At 46.2% G+C, this 16,635-nt stretch overlaps 3 protein-coding genes across 3 annotated transcripts; all 3 read left to right on the top strand.

Moving 5' to 3' along the window:
* Window positions 1-374: 374 nt before the first annotated feature.
* HD556DRAFT_1312461 (uncharacterized protein) lies at window positions 375-804 on the top strand (the record flags this gene model as incomplete). Its single annotated transcript, XM_041300659.1, has 2 exons — window positions 375-449; window positions 511-804. 2 exons carry the CDS (start codon window positions 375-377, stop codon window positions 802-804), a joined length of 369 nt encoding a protein of 122 aa, XP_041155187.1.
* Window positions 805-2,864: 2,060 nt separating this feature from the next.
* Window positions 2,865-3,053, top strand: HD556DRAFT_1206237 (uncharacterized protein; the record flags this gene model as incomplete). Its single annotated transcript, XM_041296477.1, has 1 exon — window positions 2,865-3,053. A coding segment is annotated over one exon (189 nt), but the record flags the coding sequence as incomplete, so codon positions are not given.
* A 4,132-nt stretch (window positions 3,054-7,185) lies between these two features.
* Window positions 7,186-7,849, top strand: HD556DRAFT_1448385 (uncharacterized protein; the record flags this gene model as incomplete). Its single annotated transcript, XM_041307416.1, has 3 exons — window positions 7,186-7,376; window positions 7,426-7,520; window positions 7,569-7,849. 3 exons carry the CDS (start codon window positions 7,186-7,188, stop codon window positions 7,847-7,849), a joined length of 567 nt encoding a protein of 188 aa, XP_041155185.1.
* Between the last annotated feature and the right edge of the window lie 8,786 nt (window positions 7,850-16,635).

Here is a 16,635-nt window from a genome sequence, read left to right as displayed (position 1 = left end):
TGTGTTGTTGTGATTGTTGTTGTTGTCGATCGCTGACCAACCGAGTTCTGTGTTTTCTCTCATCGCTGTGTTTCATATCCATATTGTTGGATTGACTGTTGACTGCTGATCGCTGACTACTGACTTTTGTGCGAGCCATATTCTACTGACTGTATCTTAGGAGCAAGGCAAGCCACCCACGAACGACCACGTTATCAGTCATTGGTATTTTTCTGAATCGCTGACCATGGAGATATTTGGTTTTATAGGTGTTTATCTATAGAACATCTATCTAAGAAGACACTATTGCTCACTAGTTTCTATACACTATTATGACACCTTCGGAAATTGCAAACGACACTCTCCAGGCTATGCTCGAGACTGTGTGATCATTGATGAAGTGTTGTATGAAATTAGAGGAAAGTGATCCAGGCACACTGACATTATCGGATGAGATCGCCAGACACCTGGTGAGTTTCGCTCCATGAGATATACACCATATTTTGGGATAACTAACTAAATTTGGTGCAGGCAAAATATTTGAAGCTTTATGGGGGGAGCGCGACATTGTTCACCCCTCAGCTGCTATCCTGTGCCACTGTAGTGCGGGAGCACTCCAAGGCTGGCATCTTTGTGTCATTGCCTGACTTGAAGACTGTCATAAACAACGACCTGCGCATTAAGAGTCACCTGTGGTTCCACAAGACTGTGGACTACTGCCCCTCCACCATTCCCAAATCCAAACCCACTGCGTTGGCAGCAGCAGTCCCAGAAAATGTGGCAAAAACTATTGCAGAATCCATCCCAGCAATTATTCCCCTTTAGCTTGGCTCATCGAAGGTGACACCATCCATTTCATCGGCTGGCAATAAAGCGCTACCTAGCACACCCGTGTTGTAAACCTTGGGGGTTCCGGTAATGGAACCCATGATATCAGACATCCAAAGCAGCCCCGCTCAGCCATTAATATTGGAGGCGCTGACCCCCCTTCCATGTTCCATCACCCCCATGATGGTGAAACACAGTATCTCTATGGTTGGAAGTATGAAGACACAACTGGAGACAACCTCATGGCTAAGGAAGATGAAAAGGAAAGCAGAAGAGAGCAACAATGATGGCAAAGAAGTGGAAGTAAAAAGCGGACTCACAACAGCACTCATATCCCAGAAGCCAATTTGAAAATGGAAGAAGAAGTTTATGTCAGATGAAGAGGATGCCAGGGCTGCTGGTACCATTCTTGTCAAGGTGACTCTAATAGTACATATCTGTTCATTGCTCACCAGAAATTGATATAGCACAAGGCTTTGTCAGTCAAGAGATTCAATGTTGTGGCTCCAAATGCCAAATCAGCAGGTACGTCCACAACAGAATTACTGGACGATAGAGGTTTCTGGGATAAAGAAACTAGAGTAAGTCGTCTCTGCCTCAGTGAGTCCAGGTCTTACTTGCACCCTTCTAGCCTGCCGGATGGGGTCTGGATTCCAACATCGACATTGGCATTCAGTGTGAAGCTGACCTGCACCCCGGACTCTCCTTATTTAGATGAGGATTCAATTCCATGTTGCCTACTCTTCACCACATCACCTACGAAATTAGAGGGGTGGGTCTTTACCAGTTGCATACAATGAGGTCATCTTGTTTCCTGCTTTCACATTCCACAGTTATATGTAATTTGACTTGATTTTTTATGCATATTGTAATTGACCAGCTAGTTGAATTTGGTATGAGAACAAATGCAAAGATATGTGCTTAGAGGACATAGAAACTTGAATGTGCTTGGATGGTACAAATGGTGTGCATAAGAAGATAGATAATAAAACGGCCATTCCTAGTGTCCCCAAAAGTATAAAATGTCACCCAGAACCATACAAGACCCTCCCAGGTACAATAGACATATAATTCTAGAATGCACTCTCCAGCACTTTGATCAATGCAATGTATGCAATAAATTCCAAGCATTCTATGCATGTTTCTAGGACCATCGTTCTCACATTGGGAGTCCAAACATGCTCAAAATACACAGCTGAGTTCATCTGTTATGTGTTCCGGAACCATCCAGAGGGAACTCTTCTTGCAATCATTAGTTTAGCCCATCTGTCATGCATTCCAGAAAGCAATATGCATACTGGGCCCACATGTACAGCATTTTAACACCTTATAGTGGCTGATGGGCCAATTCAGTGCCCATTGCAGTGCAACCAAACAGTCTGATCCGATTGAAGATGCCAATAACATCAATATCTTCGCAGACATTTGTGGCCACTTTCTAGATTCTGATGGCTCCAACCCTGCTACTCAATCTGTTTTCCTATGGGACTATGAGGCCGATTCTAATGCCTATCACAAGCTACAGACCTTAGACTATGATTCTGACCTTGAACCTCCTCTCCTTGCCCAAAAATCTAGGTCTCGCTCCATCTTTCCCATGGATTTTGACTCTCTGGCGAGTCAGAAGCGGAAGCTGTTACCTCCTCTGGACTATGACAACATAATGGAGCTGTCATCTGAGGCCAAAGGTGTGGAGGGTACCAATGAAGATATGAAGACTAAACCTGTTGACCCAGTATTCACATGCTAGGTGACCTCTATAGTATACTTTAATGTCTCATACTATATTTTACTGATTACAAGATATTAGACCAATGTTGCTGCCATACTCAAAGCCCCTCCATCAAAGCGGCTGAAGTCTGAGTCCTCCACTCCCTCCAAGCCAATTGCATGCTCTGCATACAGAAAGAAGCATCTTCCTAAGGATTATCAAGTGGAAAATAAGTGGGCACAAGAGTACAAACAATACAATGCCAGGGTGCTCTTAGTCTTGCCACAGCAGCAGCACATATTTTCTACCCTCTCATATGGCTAACTTATCTTACCCTGTATTTCAGATGGAACGTGCCATCAGGCTTTTTGTTAATGGACACATGCTTTTAGGAGACATCAACACTGCTGGCAATAGTCAGGGAAACAAGACCCCGCTGGATGTCAATCTATCCACAGGCAACCAGAGCAGTGTCACCTTGGCATTTTCAGAAGCCAATTGGGGTGCGCACATGAGGGCTTACATGACATCTATCAAATGCTTGCCAGACTTGGTCCTTATCTGAAACTCAGAGCTCATGCAGAGCCTCACCATGAGGAGGCGTGGTATGTGGATGGATGTGGATAAAGAATCTGAGGATGAGCAAGTGCTCATTTGCTAGAGGTAATGTTCTTCACTCTCATAGTTTATTTTTCAACTGACTATGAGCTTCGATGTTACTAGTACTTTCAAGGTTGTTTATTTGTCATTTTACATGCTGTCTCGTTGCTGCCTCCGCTACTACTAATGTCATTATACCATTCATTTTGTTGCACTACAATGTCTCATTTTTAGCTTCATATTGATCTACTTGCTAGTACTTTTTTGTTGCTGGCTACTACTTAATCCTTTTGTCCGCTCGAAATGCAATTGTTTTTCCACTACCAGTCAGGCAATATCCTGGCTTGCCATGAAATGCAATTGCACATGTGCAGCGTGCTCATCATGTTCCTCTAATTGATTACAATGCACGCTTGAATGAGCCAGTGAATGTTGCTCATAATAACAGACACCATCAATGTGCTCATTGTTGGCAACAAGACAGAGATGAGATAAGATAGCAGGTGCAAGGAGTGCTCATGGCAGCTGGGATGCAGCCTCCATAGGCGCCTCACATTCCTGATGAACCTGTTCAACCTGCTCCTCCTGTATATGATGCTATTCATTATGAGGGCGCAGTTGGTCCACATAACATTGACAATCCCCTCCACTACTTTGCATATGATTCTGCCCCACCTTTTTATGCACCACTCAAACCTGATCATCATCAATTTAATGTTCAGTTTCGAGATCATTTTCAAGAACAGCAAATGGAAAATGAGCCCATTAGATATAATATGCTGCAGAGACAAGTGGAGGAGGCTTTTCATCAATAGCAGATCCAGCTACATTTACAGCAGCAGGAAGCTGAGCAACAGCAGATTCAGTTGCAATTGCAGCAGCAGGAAGCTAAGCGGTGTCATGCATGGTATGTGATTCATACCATGTCAGATATATATAGAGAGTGATAAGGAAGATATGAGAGACTGTCTAGCCCTCTGTCACTGAGTTACCTCTCTATTTTTCCTCTATTTCATTGTCTTGTATTTTATTTCTCAGACTTATTTTACCTTGTATTTTTATGAGCATGTGACCTTCTGTTTATTTCTCATTATTTATTTTTATTTGGCTTCTTTCAGCCACAGATTTGTTTGTCAAAGTTTTGTATCTCTTTGTTTATGTCTGACTGTTTACTTTTATTTGGCTTCTTTCAGCCACCAGATTTTATTTGTCATCACATCATGTGACTGGGAAATAATCTGGTTTGTAACATTATTAAAGCTGATTCAACATGTTTAGTCATGATTGGTCATGCTTTGTAACAACATTTAAACATGACTCAACATGTTCAGTTATGGTTGATCATGCTTTGTAAGTTCTTTGTAAGACACTGAACTTTGTTTGTAATGTACTTAGTAAGAAGGATGATTCAGCTCACCCAAAGGCTTGGTTTGTCAGCTTCTGCATGACCAATCCCTGAGAAGAGTCAGCACCTTTCTGTCATGCTTTGTAATTTCTTTGTAAGATTACACAGTATTTATAATGTATATTAGTAAAAGCTGATTCATCACCTGGTTTGTAAGCCACATTCTTACCAATCCATCTGACAGAATCATGCTTAGTAAGGGGATTCCAAAAGGTATAAAAGGACCCCATTTTCACCCATGAAATAAAACTTCCCATTTTTCATTCTTCTCTCAAACCGTGTGAGAGTACGTAAGAATAAAAGTGCAGGCAACGTGCCTTGAAGTAAGACTAAGACACATCATTATTCTATTCTAAAGTTATATACTACCTTACAGGGGTTGACTATATAACTTTCGTTATCGTTATTCTACTCTAGGTTATATACTACCTTACAGGGGTTGACTATATAACCATTGAACAGCTCTCATTCTAAGCTTTACGTGTATACATAAGACTCTCTCTTTCAACGAAAAGTGAGACACATATCTAAGGACGACAAAGTTGAAACAGACTTTCATAGGTTGAAACACGACCTACTAGGCTGAAACAAACCTAACGAATTTATCCAGAACACAGAACATTCCACAACACTTCGTATCAGACTACACAAGAAGAGGACAACAAACTAAATCCTCCCAAGAACTCACCACGTTACCTCCCACGAAGTAGAAAAGTCGGAGACCGTGGACTTAAGGACTGGCAAGAAGTCTTCCCTGTGTATAATTGTGTTGTCATTATACACAACTTTTATATAAGACCCTTAAGTAACAAGACAGCGGGCTAATAGACAGACTCAGGATATTCAGTGAGCACGTCAATAGGTAGAAGAGAAACAACATCACCAGGAGCAGAGGGATCGTGAGCAACAGGAGCATCTTAAAGAGACATTGCACAAATATGATAATCCTGCTTCTCAGCAGCAGCATGAAGATGATGAGGAAAGAAGAAGAACTCAAGAGCAAGAACGTCGCTGGCAGCACGATGCAGAGGATGATGAAAATATCAACCATGTGCCTGTCCGAAATGTTCCTATCCCAGATGGAGCTCACCCATACAGAGAGCCCATTGATCGTCACACTCTTGGTCCTCTTAATGTGGAGTGCCCCAACTGCCATGCCATGCATTTTGCATGTAAAAGACTCATAAAATCATCTACACAAAATCCATGGTTTTGTATGTGCTGCTTGGAGGGAAAAGTCGACCTTCCTCCTTTTCCAGCATGGCCACTCGAGCTGCAACAGGCATATAGAAACAGAACATTGGTCTCCAAGATTCACCAGTACAACAGTGCTCTTGCATTCACATCCATAGGCTTCACCATCAAGGATAGGGCCCTTCAAGGCTCTGGCCCAAATGCTTTTCATATCCATAGATCTCTTCACCACCTTATGGGCAGCCTGATTACCCCTGAAGGTATTCAGCCTTCATGTACTCAAATTTACATTTATGATGCTGAACAAGCCACTGACATCCATGCCAACCAACCAGGAAACAAAGGCCTTGATCGTCGTATTCTCAGAGAGCTCCATGATATGCTTTATTGAAGTCATCCATATGCTACTCTTTATAAGCAGGCCTATTAAGTTATGAGAGAGAAGCCTCCAGAGCAGCACACAGAAGTTTGTGCATGTATTCACTTTCAGCAGGGCACAGATGGTCGAAGATATAATCTTCCCACTGCTGATTCAATTACTGTGATTATTCCTGGAGATGGATCTGAGGAGGTATCCGACAAATGAGATATTGTCTTGCGACTTCAAGGTCGTCCATCTGGAAGCAACAAATCCAAGATCTATGTGGTGATTGCGCTGTGTGTGAGGAATGATAGCTAGATGAGAAGGGGGGAAAGGGGGGAAAGGGTGAAGTGGGGTAAAACTCAAATAGACCTCTGGACGCAAGTATAGATTCGGCCCAAGGGGATTGCTACTAAGAACGATTCCTCTAAGTAATATATGGAGGGGAAACTTAGAAACTAGTAAGAGTAGCTAAAAATGGAAGAGCGCATGACATTGTGCTGGTGCAATGCGAGCGCAGGCGAACCACCAAAGGTGCGATACAATGTGCGACCGAGCAGCCGAAAGTTTGGCTGGAGCGCGAAAGTGCGGAGGAAAGCCGATGGATTTATGAACGCGCCCTTAGCGGATATGCAAAAGAGACGCAATGCAACTATAGAGCGGGAGAAGAGTCTGGCAATGTATGCAATGAGCGAAGTTTGAACGTTATAGCACGACCATTAATACAGCGCGCGATGTAGTCGGCTGAAGGTTTTAGACTTAGAGTCTGAGTGATGCGTGCAAATGGATGATAATTTTGATAGCGGGAAAAGAAGATACATGAAAAATTCCTAAGTCTAAAGTATATATGATAGCACATGTAGTGCTGTTCGGAACCGAGAAGATAGCGGTAATACATATTAAGGGTCCATAACGCAAGTGACGAAACATACGCGATATCACCTTCGGAAATATAATCAGTCTAATGCGAATGAGATAAAATACGCACCAATGGACAAGCGGAGGACATGGATAGGACAGAGGAAGGATGCACAATGGAACTGACAAAAAGCGGATGTGAACCAAAGTGCGTGCATGAGCCGCGGCCATCGGCCGACGATAGGAAAAATGCGCGCCGTGGTAGTGATAGCACGTGCTGCGCTAGGGCCAGAGGAACACTGCAAAAATAGCCTCTACGAGGCTACAAGGACTACAAGTCCTACAGTGCGCTGCGTATCTGAGAAGGATGGGGAATATGAGATGTTATATTCTGAGGGGCCAGCTAAGTTCATGCAAGCCATGTTAAATCGTTTGACTTAGTGCGTCCTTTTCCCCTCTTCATGTGTATTTATTCATTGCATTTTTTAGCCTTAGGAACAAATACAAGAAGCTTCATGGTCGCTTCTCCAAGACCAGTATGGATATTGACCCGTCTCAACCTAACACTAGCAATAATCTTCTTGGTATGTTGTTTAATTTTTATTTGATGAATTTATCTAAAACACATCTAGAGCAAGTAATCTCAGAGTTTCCGTGGTATGAGGTACTCAATGGCATCTGGAAGAACAACCCCACATATGCCCCCAAGACATTCTTGTCTGCTCCAGGGGCAGATCATGCAAGTGATATGATTGCGCTCACATTGAAGTGCAAGGGTAAACAGGTATACATCCCCCCTTCTGAAGCTGAAGATGAGACAATGGAGACGACTGATGACCCTTCTCCCGCCGTCAATCCTACCCCGCCGTCCATCCTTCCCCCACCATCCATCCTTACCCTGCTGTCCATCTGACCCCTGCCGTTAACCATGCCCCCCCCCCCCAAACCTCACCACTTCCCACCTTACCGCTGGCAATGATGGATACACGATGGACAACAACATGATGGACAACAACAATGAATGGGACGTTGGGCTGGGTGGCCAGGAGGATGGTGGCATGCAGCCCCATGCTTCTGGCAAACACCCCTTCACATCGCCCTCACCACCACCTACACGCCCACCCACCTCTCATGGGACCTTCAAGTCCCACACAGATCGTGCAATGAGTCACGGATACGCTTGTTCACCCCCATAATCTGTCACATCATCATCGACGGGATCATCATCCACACATGCGGGCCTGTCCTCGAAACAGTTGACACCACCCATGCAGAGACAGAGTGGGTCGTACAAGAAGTCCAACCTTTCAAACCAGGTCCAATCTGACATCAGGGACATGTGTGGGCAAGTTGAATCTCTTGCTGATGGGATTCAGTACGTCTACACTGCGAAGGCAGTGAAGTCTAAATACAAAATTGCAAAGGTCAACTCCTACTCTCATAAACTCGACATCGACTTCCAACGCAAGCAAGCTGGCCTTGAACGCAGCGAGGCTGCTGCCATTCATCAACATGCTCAAGAAGCGAAGTTGATGGAGATTCAGATCCTTGAGGCCCAAGCCAAAGTCCATGCTGAAAATAAGGCTGCGCTCCAGCTCAAAATTGAGCTTCTCAAATTGAAGGGAGGCTTGGAGTCTAACTAGGCTTGTGTTTTTGTTGTTGTTGTTTTACTGTTGTCTTGTAGCAGTCTTTTTTTGCATGTTTGTATTCATGATTTTGGACACTTAGGGTGCATCATATGTTTACATGCTTTGTTATATGTTGTACATGCCTATCATTTGTTTCATATGCTACCAATACACTAGTCTTGTTGACCCCTTCCTATTTCCTGTAAGTCTTGTAAGTCTCTACCCCAATAAGTACTCCATCAACTGTGCATGAGCTTAGTGGCCAGTGGTACCTTCAGATGAGGTATCTCCCACCTTACTAATGTCAGGGTCTTCTGGCTGTAGAGGTGGTATAAGATCTAACCCCTGCCTCCTAAGGGCCCAATTCTCAGTACCATCTGGACCCCCAGAGATGCTATGATGTTCCTCAAACCGAATGATCATGTTGTGCAGGATGAGGCAGCACATGATCCAATAGAGATGATACTTGAGATGCTCTTCATTCTGCAGTGGGTGTCGGAATTCTTGAAGAGACTGGAAATGGCCCTTAAGAGCAGCAAATGTATGCTCTACCTGTACATGAATCTAAAAGAAATGTGAATATACACTAGGAAAAATCAAGAAAAATAAAATAAAATAAGACACATACCTTGGAAAGGACAATATTAAATTCCTTTTGCTCAGGGGTCAAGGCCCCACCAATAGGCTTCTTGAATGGGGGAATACACCATGACTCTATTAGATAAGCACTATCAGCTCAAATCCAATGGTTGTTACCTAGAAGTGTTTGATGATTCTGGTAGACGTGGGTAGAGCAGAATGCATATGCATCATGGGCACTACCAGTGTGACCAAGAGAATAATCAACTATAGTAAGATTATGGGGCATGATAACTGCCTAAAAATTAGAAAAATCAGCCTCAAATAAATAAAAATAAAAATAAAAATAAAAACATGTCTGGCAGTTGAGGGAAATTTGAGACTTCCTACTATAAAAGGCATCTTCAAAGAGACCTGGCCTTTGATAAAGATTGAACAATGATCCATCAACAGCTAGGATACCATTCTGCCACTCTGTGCAGCCTGAGGTTTTGAGAGCATAGGCTCAGGCATGAGCAGCATCAACAGAGTTGAGAGTGGGAAAGGAGATGAAATTATCATGCTCTGCCAGCAAGGCAGCCATAACATGATTGGTACAGTTGGTGACTGACCCAACAGACACCCCAGCCCACTGGGAGATATCCTCAGGAGAACTTGCAATGCCATAGTGGCTGACTTGATTAAGGAAGATAGCGAGCTACACTGCAACTGGAAGTTGGGGATTGTTAGATTGATTGTGGAAAACATGGTGATTACTAATCTGATCGAGGATATCATTAAAAGTCTCAGGAGGGACGTGTAGCTTCTTAAATCAGGGCGATGAATGGCAAAATGGTCAAGGAGTTGGATCTGTGGTGCTTGCATAGGGGGCTCATCTGGACGGTTAAGAACATGTGTTTCCTCCACCTCTTCCCAAAGAGCAGCAAGGGAGCCAATTATACGGAGGAAATGCTGATGGATTTTGATGGACTCTGACATGCTAGAGTCATTAAAAGAGTCAGACATGTAAAGGGACATAGGGTACATAGGGGACACAGGGGACATAGGGGAGGGTGGTGATGGGGTCCTGATGACAGAGTCCTCAGAGATGAAAGAATCAGAGTCAGAGACTTCACCATCTGCCTTAGTATGTTCGGCCCAGGCTTTGGCTACATCTAAACTAGCAGTATCTATTTCATTGAGCAGTTGTTGAAGGTGAGATTGGCAAGGCATTGGGGTTGTAGGTAGGTTGCTATCTTCTGCTGATTAGATCGATCTAAGTGAAGTTTAAGCGGAGTTTAAATTATTACCATTTTGGTATATGCTGTACCAAGCAGCGACCTCATGGTACAGCAAAGGGAACAACGACCCCCTCATCCCCTTCCAACCCTCATGCACTTCATCATCTATGCGCTTGCGAGCATGCCAAGCAGACTCTGTCATTGGCCACCCAGACTTCCATCGAAGTTGACCCCCTCTTTGAGGGTATCAATTCCTATACTTCCCTTACTCATGCCCGTTTGTGCACCCCAGTGTCTTTGGCTACCCAGACCTCCATTCTCGTCCTCATCCCCTTCCAACCCTTGTGCACTTTGCCATCTATGTTGATGCACAGATGTGCACGTGCGACGCGACGCGGAGTGATTGTTGGCATTCCAACACAGATACTTATATACCTGTTTCCCTACGTTTTCCCTTTTCCCTCAGTCACTTACACGAGACTGAGGGTATGTTCCCGTTATCACTTACACACCGCCTAGACACTAACGGTACCTCGATAGACTGACGTGTGTCTAGGTATATAGTAATACAGTCACTTACACGAGACTGAGGATTGACGTGTGTCTAGACTTTACAGGTTATGAGCCCTGCTCTCTTGTAAACGAGGAGCGGAACCACCTAGACGCTGGTAACCCCTAAGGACCATTTCTGCCGAGCTTTAAAAGCTTCAAGCGTGCGATGTAAATCATCACCTTCTATCAGCATTCAAAGAAACGTCAAATTCTTCCTCTTTGGGCAGGAAGCAACCTCCCCCTAAGAAATACATATATATATCTGGGACGCGGGACACAGATTCCCTCCTAACTCTCTTTCTCTCTTTCGTTGCCCATCATGCTGCCGAAATTGAACACAACCGCTGTCGCTGGTCCCCATACACGTTCGCACAGCTCAGGTAACAAAGGGGGGAGTTTAGCTCCTCCTGGAAGTTCTGCCCATACAACTGTCGTTGCTCCTACTGTCAGTGCCATAACGCTTAGCCAAACGGACTTGGAGAAGATTGAGGTTCTGGACCGTAGCATCAACAACTGGGGTGTGTGGTCAGATAAGATGCAGAACTACTTACTCTTGAAGCACGGCGGAGGCTACATCCTCGGCATCATTCCTCGTCCCGATCCTTCTGCTGATCCCTCGAGTGCAGCTCATTGGGACTTGAACAATCTTTGCATCATCGCTGCTCTATGCACTCGCTCCAGTCCTGAAGAACAGGAATTCCTCCGCATGTACTCTAATGCATACTTGGCTTGGGATGCCCTTAAATCTTGTCATGAGAAGGTTGGCCCCATCACGCAGATTCTGTTATTCAACAAGCTCTTGCCATTCGTTATCGTCACTCCGAGCGCCTTTCCACCACTAGTACCCAACTTGGTGAGCTAGTCCGATGCATATATGTGATCGGGCTGCCAAAGGAGAATGACTTTCTTACTATCATGATGCTCAACGCTATGAGCGACGACTTACCTCATGTTCGGAACCATATCGCAGATGCTCTCTCTACCAGCTCTTCCGTCAATGCATATGGCCCGTCAAACATTCGTGCTTGACTCGACATTGAGCAACAACTCATCGACACTGAAAAGATGAAGGGATCGGGTGATGTCGCTATGGTAACTACTGGGAAGGGAGGACAGCAATCTCAGTCCAACCGGTCTAAGACCTGTTCTGAGTGTGGCCACACGGTGTAGGGATTCATTTCTGGCTGGGCTTGTAGAGACTGTTTTTACCTTACCTTATGTTGGCACTTTTGTAGCTTACATAAGGAAGTTATCTTTTCACCAGTTACCAGTAGGAGTCAGAGTACTCAGCAAGTTTTCATGATATTTCCTCTCCTCTGAGCCTTGAGCCTGGTCCAGAAACCCTTTAGGGTCGAATAGCAGCTAGGTTCTGCAAGACCCAACATTGTTCAGACTCACTCTCTGAATTGTTGTACCTTCAACGGGCCATAGCTCCTGCTGCACCACATGCCACAGCTGGGGGCATTATGCGAAGGATTGTTTCGCCAAGGGTGGCGCAATGGAGGGCAAGCACGACGAAGTCTTAGCCTGCAAGCGGGTTGCTCGCAAAGCGAGCGGTAAGGGGGGACCTACCAGCAAGCCCACCACCAAGGGGGCTGCCTCCACCGGCAAGCCTGGAGGTGTTCGGTACGATCAAGGTGGTCGTGCCTACTTGCTTGATGGCGAGTCTGGCCAGGCTATTTACATTGCGTCCGTTCCCTCCCCTGCTCCTACCAGCGAATGATCCGATGCTGAGTCCTGTGAGTTTGCCAGCCTTGCGTGCAATACCATGACCCCGGCATTCATCCAAGAACTGTCTGCAAACGACAATGATGAGTTCTCGGCCCTCCTAGCCGCAGTTGACACCTTACAGACCAGCATTGACTGGCGCGACCACTCCAAACCGGCAGACTTCGCAGGCATCATGTATAGAGCACCCAACCAATGTCAGCGCACGATAGTAGACCCTTCTGTCATGCCCTTCTTCCTGGACAGTGGAGCCTCCGTTCACATCAGCAACAACGACGAAGATTTCTTCAGCCTTCATCCTATCCCTCCTCGTACAGTCAGCGGTGTGGGCGGCTCCTCCATCCAGGCCATCGGAGTCAGCACTATTCGCCTAGTCGTTGCCAAAGGAATCCATCTTACCCTCAAGCATGTCCTCTTTATCCCTGCTGCCACTGTCCGCCTTCTCTCTGTGTCTGCTCTGTGCACTGCCCATCATTGTGTCGCCTCGTTTGATGCCACTAGTTGTTGGGTCCAAGCTTGCAGCGGAACTCACATGTTGTCCAGTACCCTCACCTCCCGCAAGCTTTACGCGCTCTCCGGCGGCCAACTCTCTGCAGAGCACGCTTACATGGCTCAACGCCTTCCCACCTTGCAATTGTGGCACCGCCGTCTTGGCCACGTGAACTATTGCATGGTGTATGACCTTGCTCATTCTGGCAATGCGACCGGTATGCCCATCAATCTCTCTGCTGAGCCTCCCGTTTGTGACACTTGTATCCTTGGCAAACAGACCAAGTCCAGCGTTCCGAAGATTCGGGTAGGGGAGCGGGCTACTAGGAAGTTGGGCATCGTGCACGTAGACCTCATGGAACACCCAGACACTCTGTCCGCAGCAGGTAATAGATACATTATGGACCTAATTGATGATTTCTCGTCCTACGCATGGTCTGTGCCTTTAGCAGCCAAGTCTGATGCTTTTCCAGCTCTTCAAGCTTGGGAATGGGCACACGAGCTCGAAACTGGCATGAAAGTGGGTATCTATCGCTCAGACAACGGAGAACTCAAGTCTGGACGTATGCGAGAATGGCTTCTCTCCCGCGGTTCTCAACATCAGTTTACCGCACCGCACATGTCGGCTCAAAACAGTCGCGTGGAGCGTCTGCACCGCACCCTGATGGGCAAAGCTCGAGCTATGCGCGCGGCATGTGGAGTCCCCGTTAATCGCTGGGACGAGTTTGTCCTCACAGCGTGTTACCTGACTAACTGTACGCCCGTTGCCTCGCAAGATGGTCATACCCCATATGAGCGATGGTTTGGTGTGAAGCCTGATCTGACGCACCTTCGTGAGATTAGATGCCATGCATTTGTTCTAATTCAAAATCATAATAATCCTAAAGTCTACAACTGCTCACTGGAATGTGTGCTCATTGGGTACTTGCTTGACTCTAAAGCTTATCGTTGCTACCATCGCGAATCTCACAAAGTGTTTGTTTCGTTTCATGTTTCTTTTATTGAATCGCATACATCCAGTGAAACACCATTACGCCCTGGTCTTATGATCAAGAATCCCACTGTGCCTTCCCCTCCTTTCTCACAATGTGCCAGTGTCGCAGATGCGCCTAATGACAATGATCCCCCTCTGTCAACCCCTCCAACTCCTACTGCGACCTCTGAACCTCGGCGTTCATCGTGAAATCCTATCCCATCTGAACGTCGATGTGCTGCTGAAGGAATCCCTTACACTAATGCGACACAATGAGCAGCTCTGAATGCCCTGGTCGATGCAGAACGCCTTCGCGCACTCAATAATGCGCGAGCTTACACTACAGAGGTTGTGTATAGCTCTATGACTGATTTCGAGAATGAAATTGTGTACCTGACTGAAGTCTTTGCAGCACTCCCTGACGACTTCAGTAATGAGCACGTGGACAACCCGACTACATATGCTGAAGCCATGCGCTCCGAACATGCCTCTGAATGGACTGCAGCAATGCAGGAGGAGTTCGAGTCCCTTCGTTCCCTCGGTGTCTACAAATTGGTGCCTTGATCCACAATCCCTCCAGGACGCAAAGTGATGAAAGGACATCCCATCTTCAAACTAAAGCATGATCAACATGGTAACCCTGCGAGATTCAAGGCGCAATATGTTTGCCGTGGATACTCTGCCGTTTGGGGTCAAGACTACACCAAAACGTCGTCACCAACAGCATGTCTCAAATCTTTTCGTATCCTCGCTCACATCAGCGCTGCTCTAGACTGGGAAATCGAACAACTTGACATCAAAACTGCATTCCTGTACGGCCTACTCGACTCTGACGAGGTCTGCTATATGGAACAACCTGAAGGTTTCGTCGAGATTGGATTCGAGGACCATGTCTGGGAGCTCCAGAAGGGTCTCTATGGTATGAAACAAGGTGGCCTTATCTGGAATCGCACTCTCAACGAGGCTATGTTATCCTGGGGCTTCATCCGACTTAAGAGTGAACACTGCATTTACTACCGCCGAACTGATGTTGGCGTCCTCCTCGTCGCTGTACACGTTGACAACTTCTTCACCATTGGCAGTAACAAAGCTGTCCTTGCCGACTTCAAAACTCAGATTAAGACTAGATGGCAAGTTTCGGAGCTCGGCGATGCACATTTCTGTTTGGGGATTGCCATTGCTCATGATTGCCATGCGCGGACCATATCCTTGTCACAAACAGCTCTCATTGACTGCATTATAGTACAGTTTGGACTTAAGGATGCCGTACCTGTCTCCCTGCCAATGGAACCAGGCCTTCACCTATCACACCGTGAGCACTCCCCTCGTTCTGAAGCCGAACGCGATGTCATGTCACGCACCCCATATTGTTCACTCGTTGGATCACTCATGTATCTTGCAATCAGCACGAGGCCCAATATTGCTTATGCCGTACAACAGCTCTGCAAGTTCCTCGACTCTTACAGTCGTGCACACTGGGAAGCCGCAAAATGTGTGGTCCGGTATCTTAAAGGCATGTGGGAGATGCGACTTGTCCTTGGCGGAGACCACACAGCGCGTCTTCTGGCATATACGGACAGCAATCTTGCGAGTTGCCCGGATACATGGCGATCAGTCAGTGGATACTGCTGTACCCTTGGCAGCGGTTTCGTGACGTGGAGCGCACGCCAACAAAAGACGGTTTCACTCTCGACTTGTGAGGCTGAATACGTAGTGGCATCTGAAGCTGGAAAAGAGATAAAATGGCTGCGTACCTTACTGCTCGAGCTTGGGTTCATCCAATCCTCCGCTTCCCCCCTTATGTGCGACAACAACAGAGCTATTGTTCTCACCGAGGATTTATCTTTCCACGCCCATGTCAAACACATCGACATGGCTTATCACTCTATACGTGAACGAGTGTCTCTGCGCCAGCTTAAGCTCCACTATGTTTGTTCGAAGGACAATGTGGCCGATATATTCACAAAGGCACTCGCGAAGAAGGACTATGAACGTCTACGGGGTAACCTTGGCCTCCAGTGATTCAGTCAAGGAGGAGTGTTGATGCACAGATGTGCACATGCGACGCGACACGGAGTCTGATTGTTGGCATTCCAACACAGACACTTATATACTTGTTTCCCTACGTTTTCCCTTTTCCCTCAGTCACTTACACGAGACTGAGGGTATGTTCCCGTTATCACTTACACGCCGCCTAGACACTAACGGTACCTCGATAGATTGACGTGTGTCTAGGTATATAGTAATACAGTCACTTACATGAGACTGAGGATTGACATGTATCTAGACTTTACAGTCTATGCGCTTGCAAGCATGCCAAGCGGACTCTGCATCGGCCACCCAGACTTCCATTGAATTGACCCTTACTTATGCCCATTTGCGCACCCTGTCTTTGGCTACCCAGACCTCCAACCTCCATTCCCATCCTTATCCCCTTCCAACCCTCGTGCATGTCGCTGTCTATGCACTTGCGAGCGTGCCAAGCAGACTCTGTCATCGGCCACCCAGACTTCCATTGAAATTGACTCCC

The sequence above is a fragment of the Suillus plorans genome (assembly GCF_016647745.1).
Source record: "Suillus plorans strain S12 chromosome Unknown HD556scaffold_74, whole genome shotgun sequence".
Classification (NCBI taxonomy): Eukaryota; Fungi; Basidiomycota; class Agaricomycetes; order Boletales; family Suillaceae; genus Suillus; species Suillus plorans.
Note: the sequence above shows the minus strand (reverse complement) of the source record. Positions and strands in the feature narration are given on the sequence as shown.